At 60.2% G+C, this 6558-nt stretch overlaps 1 protein-coding gene across 1 annotated transcript in view; it reads left to right on the forward strand.

The window, feature by feature from the left end:
• The first annotated feature begins 2429 nt into the window (after positions 1-2429).
• The window catches only part of NR2E3 (nuclear receptor subfamily 2 group E member 3), a 7897-nt gene continuing 3768 nt past the window's right edge, over positions 2430-6558 (forward strand). Inside the window, 3 exon segments of the mRNA XM_006167295.1 lie at positions 2430-2446; positions 4412-4629; positions 5699-5829. Of these exon segments, the coding sequence (XP_006167357.1) occupies positions 2430-2446; positions 4412-4629; positions 5699-5829 (366 nt within the window).

Consider the following 6558-nt stretch of genomic DNA (forward strand, 5'->3'; position numbering starts at 1 on the left):
CGCGCTTGCCCGGCGTCATTTCTGACGGCCGCGGCGGAGACCGTGCTCGGGGGACCCCGGGAGGGGGCGGAGCGCGGCCCCCTGCCCCCGCCGCCGGGCTGTGCCCGCTGGGTGGCTCCAAGGGGACGGCTCCACGACCCCCGGCCAGGGCGGAGCCCCGCGCGTTCATGTTCCCAAGGAAACCGCCTCTGACCCGCTTCCACCGGGCCGGCCTCCCGCGTGCTTGCCCTTGGGGCCCTGCGGGGTGCGGACGCGCCCAGAATCCGGACTACGGACCAGGGATTGCGGCGTGGACACGGAGCGGGGAGGCGGCCGCTCTCCGCCTCTGCCTCTGGCCACGCACGCGCCCTGGAAAAATCTAAAAAAGAACAAGAACCGTCTCCATTCGTGATGGCCCCTAACCAGCCATCCCAAACCCTGTTTTTATTTATTAACTTTTATGTATTTTAAAATTCTCTTTTATTTATTTATTTCCATTTGTTACTATTTTTTTATTTTGACCAGACAGAAAGAGAAAGCAAGCAAGCCACCAGGTCCTGGACTCCAACCGTAGTGGGCCCTGTGGGAATCCAGCACCTTAACCACCACGCCTCCTGCTAGCCCTATGTATTACTATTTTAAAAAATAGAATTTACCAGAGAGAGAGAAAGTGAGAAAGCAAGCTGCCAGGTCCAGGATTTGAACTGGGGTCAGCCATGTGGGAGTCCAGGGCCTTAACCACCGTGCCACCTGCCAGCACCCCCATACCCTATTAATGCTCACTAGTTCTTTCTCTTTTGGGGAATCCACTAGGTTTGCACATGGCTTGTTGCACCCTTCCCGTAGTGATAGTGGATACCACACACAGCCTAGGCTGCACACGTACGCCCACGGGGAGAAAGTTGGGTGGGTGGAAAAAACGGGAGGAAGATGAGAAGTTGGGGAGGCTTACGATGGAAAAACACCCGAGACAAAGGCCTCTGTGTGGGGTTAACTCGTTAGAACCCGGGGTATTTCCCTGAGGCCTGGGGTGGACAGAAGGCTAGCAAACTACACCAACTGCTGGTCTCAGATAAAATTCTTCATTGAGGAAACAAAATAAGGGACCAGCAGTTCGCATATGGGCTATGTCACTGGATTCCCATGTAATCGACCGCAGTTCAAGTCCTGGACCCCGCGGCATAAACTCACATCAGGCGCGTGTGCGTGCGTGCCCAAGATCCCGGGAGGAGAATGGAGGAGAAGGGACTGTGGCGTGGCCATCCCCCCTGCGGGGTGATTTCTCGCTTTCTGTCTCTCTGTCTTTCTGGCGAGCACACGCGCCCTATAGCAAAACATTTCTTTAAGAAATCAATCAATAAAACACAAGACATTATTCGGAGTAAGAGTGGTGACTGGGACCAGCAGATGGTGCGGAGGTTAAAGCGCTGGATCCCACATGGCTGACTGCAGTTCGAGTCCTAGACCAAGTGCCTTGAGAAACGGGTGCTTGCATGTGTGCCCAAAACCCTGAGAAGGGAAGGGACTGCAGTGTGGCCAGTCACCCAGGAAGCCATTTCTCACTTTTCCTCTCACTCTGTCTCTGTCTCTGATGAACACGTGCACTCTCTAGGGGAAAAAATTGGTCATTGTTCCTTGAGTACTTGTTACTATTCTTTTCTAAATTGCTAGTGGACAGGTGCGCTTGCCAGAAAGGAAAAGGGAACGCACCCCCAATGGGGCGTGCTCGCTCAGTTCCTCTCCCCCATTTCTACATTGTTAGGATCTGGGACGCGGATGCACATGAGATTTTCCAGCCACCGGACCTGGGATTTGAATTGTAGTCAGCCATGTGGGATCTGGTTCCCTTAACCACTGTGGCTGGCCCTCTGATTTTTCTCAAAATGCAAAGAGCTTTATTCTCTGTAATATACATGCTTGTTACTGAGCATCTGAACGAAACAGACATTTCTGCTTGTGGGGAGGTCTCTGCCTTGGTGCCTTCTAAGAGCTCTTCGGGACACCCGAGAAGCCCACCTCTTCCAGTGCCAGGAGGAAGGAGCAGTGTGCACTGCCGGTCACGTGGGACAGAGAAGGACACACTGCCTCGACTGTGCGGGTGGGCGGGGCCCCTCCAGTTCTGTCCAGACCTTGAAAACAATTCAAGGGGCAAGGGCTGAAGATTGCACGGAAATACCTGGCTACCTCTACACATTGTCTTGGAGAAATAAGCAGCTTTGTTGAGAACCGTTCCTGCTGGCTTCTGCTTCTCGGAGTCCTGAACCTTCCATGCCTTATTCAAGATAAAGAGACCATCGATTCACTTAGTCCTGCCCAGGGCAGAGGCATCTCATGATCTTGGGCCAGAGATTGCGCTGGGACACACGATGTCAACCTAGAGACACTGCTATAAAGCTGGCTTCCGAACTGCAACTTCGGGTGTATTTCTAAGTAAACGTAGCCACGACGCCATGGCGTTCCACGTGGGGTGAAACACGCCCCCTTCAGCCGTCATCACTGTCCGTGGATGGAGTCCACCAACTCCTCCGTAGGGAGCGCACACAGAGATCTTCAGATCTAGGGACAGTTCCCTGGAGGTGGCACTGCTGGCTCCCCAGCCCCAGAGCCCATCCCTGAGCTCTGAGAGTGAGGGCACTTGGGATGGGGCCGGCGCTTTTCGGAAACCCTGGAGGAAGACATGTTTGTGGGCCCAAATGCTAGGGGTGAGATTTGGCCCGGACAAGAGACTTGCAGCTGCTGGGCTGGGAGCCACGGCCTCCTCCCTCTGGCAGGACCCAGAGCCCCAGAGTGCGGTGGGCCCTGGACGGGCAGGCAGGGGCTCTACCTGCTTCTGCTGCCTTTAGCATACATACCACCTTCTCTCTCCAGCCCCCACCCCGGGGGTCCAGGCATTCGGAGGGAGGTGCTGACCTTCCCTGGGGGAATAATTGCATTAGTGATGAGGTGGCCTCTGGCTGCTTCGTCAGCAAATTTGAGGCTTTGGGCTGAGTAATCCTTTGGCGTCTGCCCCAGCAGCTGGTGGTCACAGGTTGGGGAGGGGGCCCCCAGCCCCAGGCCCTGCTGAGCCTGGTCATCCTGTCCTTCTCCCTGACCACACCCCTACCCTCCCACCCCCGGGGCAGCGCAGAGCTCGGCTGGACCTGACCTGTCAGAGTCGAGGCTTGGAGAGGAGTTCGGAGGGCCTCAGAGTGTGAGGACACGGCCCGAACAGTGAGGACGGGCGGGCAGACATGCAGGTGGCTTTCCTGCGTGAGGCTGTGTCTGCCATGCTCGGGAAACACGTCCAGCACAGCCACGGGGCAGCAGGGCGTGGAGAAGCACTTCTGTGCACGCAGCACCCTCGACCTCTAGCTCAGTAAGAGACTCGCCCTCCGGCTGAGACAAAGCTGACCTCGATGACCTCGAGGGAGGGTCAGCCTTCAGCACTGGCCTGGTCCTGGACCTCGTAGGACACGGGAGGTGTGCTGAGCAGTCAGGGCAGGCAGCCTGGAGGAGGGGACCTTGGGTTGGCCCTGCGAATGGGAAGTAGAGCAGACCCGTTCCTGCTAAGCCCTTCAAGCCTTGCTGGGAGGGGGTGGTGGCCGTGGGTCGGGCCTGGGTTTGCCTTCTTGCAGGGTGTGCCAGCCTGCCAGGGCTTCATGGAAGACGCCCTCTGAGGAAGACTGCTGGGACGCCGCAGAGCTTCCCCAAGGCCCTCCCTGAGCCCCTTCCCCACCATCCTCAGAAGAGGCCCCCGGCCACCCCAGGGGAAGGCCTCACCCCAGACCTCTCCCCACCTCTGCCCTTCTGCCCCGTGCGCCTCCCTCCTCCCACTTACCGGCCCCTTCCAAAGCCAGCTCCTGTAGCCCTGCCACACCGTGGAGAGACACGAGCCCACACATTGGGAGATGCAGCAGCAGGGGAGGGGAGCTCCGGGCTGAGCTCACACCGCCAGGAGGGTGGAGAACCAGGCTCTGAGGGCACACGCCTGCCCCGAGCCTGCCCCTCACGCCCCAGGCCCCCTCTCAGGCCAGCGCAGCCCCTGTGTGCCCGGACCCTCCTGCTCCGACCCCGGCGTGCTGGGGCAGCTCCTGGGGTCTGACTGACGTCCACCATGGTGTTCCCCTCTGCTCATTCTCCTCAATGCTCCACTTTAAAATACGTCCTTCCCGGGACTGGCAGGTGGCATAGTGGTTAAGGGCGCTGGACTCCCACATGGCCAATTGCGGGTCGAGGCCGAGACCTAGTGGCTTGCTCTCTCACTTTCCCTCCCTCTCTCTCAGTCTCTCTCTAGTCAAGTTAAATAATAATAAATGAAGTTAAATAAAAGAACTCTTAAAGAAAAAAAGCCCTTGCCTGAAATATTTTTAACTAGCTCCCACAATGGTGTGTGTAGGGGTCTTTCCTTAGTGTCACTCTCCCCCAGCCCCCAGCCCTGTCTCCGTCCCTCCAGAGCTCCCGCCGGCCCAGTGCTGGCCCAGGGCGCCAGCAGCCCGGAAGCTGTGGAAGCCTCCTGCCCGGGGAGTTCCCAGTGCAAAGCAGGTGGGGAAGGTGCAGACCCCGGTCTGAAACCCCCGTCTCCAGCCTCAGCCTCCTCCACTGCCCAGGAGCTGTGGCCTGAAGCAAAGTGCTCAAGCTCTCTGACTCAGTTTCTGCATCCTCGCATTGAGGGTATTGCTTTGTCAGGCCGCTGTGGGGCTCGAACACAACGCTGAATGTGTCTGTGAGCGCATCCCGGCTGGCCTCCTCGCTGCCAGTGCCTACGGCCTCCTGGGGCACCCGCCCTCCACACCTCCCTCCTGTGCCCTCCAGGCCTGGCTGGGCTCCTGGTTCCCCTCTCCTGTGTCTCCATTGCTCCCTCTCCGAAGCCTCGGGGACACTGCATGCTCAGAGGTCGGAGGTTGGCTGAGGGAGCGGGACCCCACAGTGAGTCTCTGGGTGAGAAGCTCGGGCAGGGACACGGGTCTGCGGTGAAGGGTCACAGGAGCTGGCGCTCTGCCAGGTGGCCCAAGGACACCGGGAAGGTCTCTACTGGGCCGACCCCTGGGTGCCCTGGGGAGAGGCAGGTTTAAGGCGAAGACCCGCGTCCCACTGTGGAAGGAGGGGCTGCCCTGGCTCGGTGGTCCTGCAGGGTGTGTCAAGAGGGTCCAGGAGGGATGAGGGAGGGAGAGGTGAGAGCAGAGGACGGGAGGGCAGGCGAGGGGCTTTGGCTCCGTGGCCCCGATCTTCTGGGGCCCCCGAAAGCGGATTACTCTGCAAAGCGCCTCGAGCGGTCTCTCCAAATCCCCGATTGTGCCTCTCTGTCACTGAGAGGGTTACCTACCGACATGGCCATGCCCACGCACCCCTTAACTCCACAATCCTCCCAGAAGCTTCCCGCTGCCCCACTCCCACCCCAGGGCTCCCCAGCATACCTGGAGTGGGCCAGGCCTGCTGAGGGTGGGTGGCCTCCAGGTAAACTGGCTTGCAGCACTCTGGGACTGTCTCGATAGTCCTGAGAAGCCACTCCGGGCTCGTGGCCACCTACTACCTGCTTACCAACCGCCAGTCACTGAGCACACTCCCGGAGTGGCCTTAGTCCCCCAGAGACCTGCGAGATGGGACTTGAGTCGGCTGTGTTAGAGGGGAAGGCACCCAACTGCAGACAGGACCCTTGCTCTGCCTGTTCAGGGCCACACGGCTGCGGTGACGGAGCAGGGCCTGGAACCAGCCTCTCACTGCCACGCCCACCCCCCTACAGGTCCCGGGGCTTGGCCCAAGGGCGATGGGCCTAGGGTGGCTGAGAGGCCAGGAGCGAGCCGGAGAGTTGCCAAGCTCCACGTGGCCGTGTCCTCGCCCTCCACCTCCTGTCCTGAAGGCCCCGCTCCCCTGGTGGGTGGGAAATACCTGCCAGGGCCTCTGCCCTGTGGAGGCCTGAAGGAGACCCTCCAGATGGGGTGTCGGACCTCCTCCTCCAGGCTGGGCTCAGCCCGGCCTTGGACACATCCCGGGTGTGGCCGGGGCCTCCTCTGCACTAGGGGTTGCTAGCCTTCGAGAGCCGAGACCCCCAGTGAGTGGGTCCCAGCGGGCCCTTATAGAGACTAGGGGGAGAGCCACCAAGCAGAGAGCTGGGCCTGCCCAGGACCCAGGGCGGCTGCACTCAGGACTGGCCGGGGCCACTGCCTGCACCTTCCGTGTGGGGAGGCGGGGTGCAGAAGGTTCCAGCCCATGAGAGGTGAGCGCCATGCTCCCCCAGATCTGCCACCAACTGCTAACAGCTGCCATGCAGGGCAGGAGGGGCAGGGCCGGCGGGGGGGGGTGGAGGCTGCAGGTACAGCCGCTGATCCCCTGTGGAGACAGTGGGGATTAAGAGAGGATCACCACCACGCCCAGGGGCTGCCCTGGGAGAAATCTCGTGCTGAGCCCCTGCTGTGAGGAGCCCCGAGTTCACACAGAGGGGAGAGAAAGAGACAGACAAGTACAAAGACGGAGGAGACTACCAGGGCCCAGGATAGGGAGAAGGAAAGACGAGAGAGAGACCGAGCCGGGAGGCCGCCTGCAGTGAGTAGGCAGAGGCTGCCCCGGAGGGCCCGGGCCAGGCCAGCCGCTCAGATGAGCTCC

Source organism: Tupaia chinensis, unplaced genomic scaffold, assembly GCF_000334495.1.
Source record: "Tupaia chinensis unplaced genomic scaffold, TupChi_1.0 Scaffold144682_1, whole genome shotgun sequence".
Taxonomy (NCBI): Eukaryota; Metazoa; Chordata; class Mammalia; order Scandentia; family Tupaiidae; genus Tupaia; species Tupaia belangeri.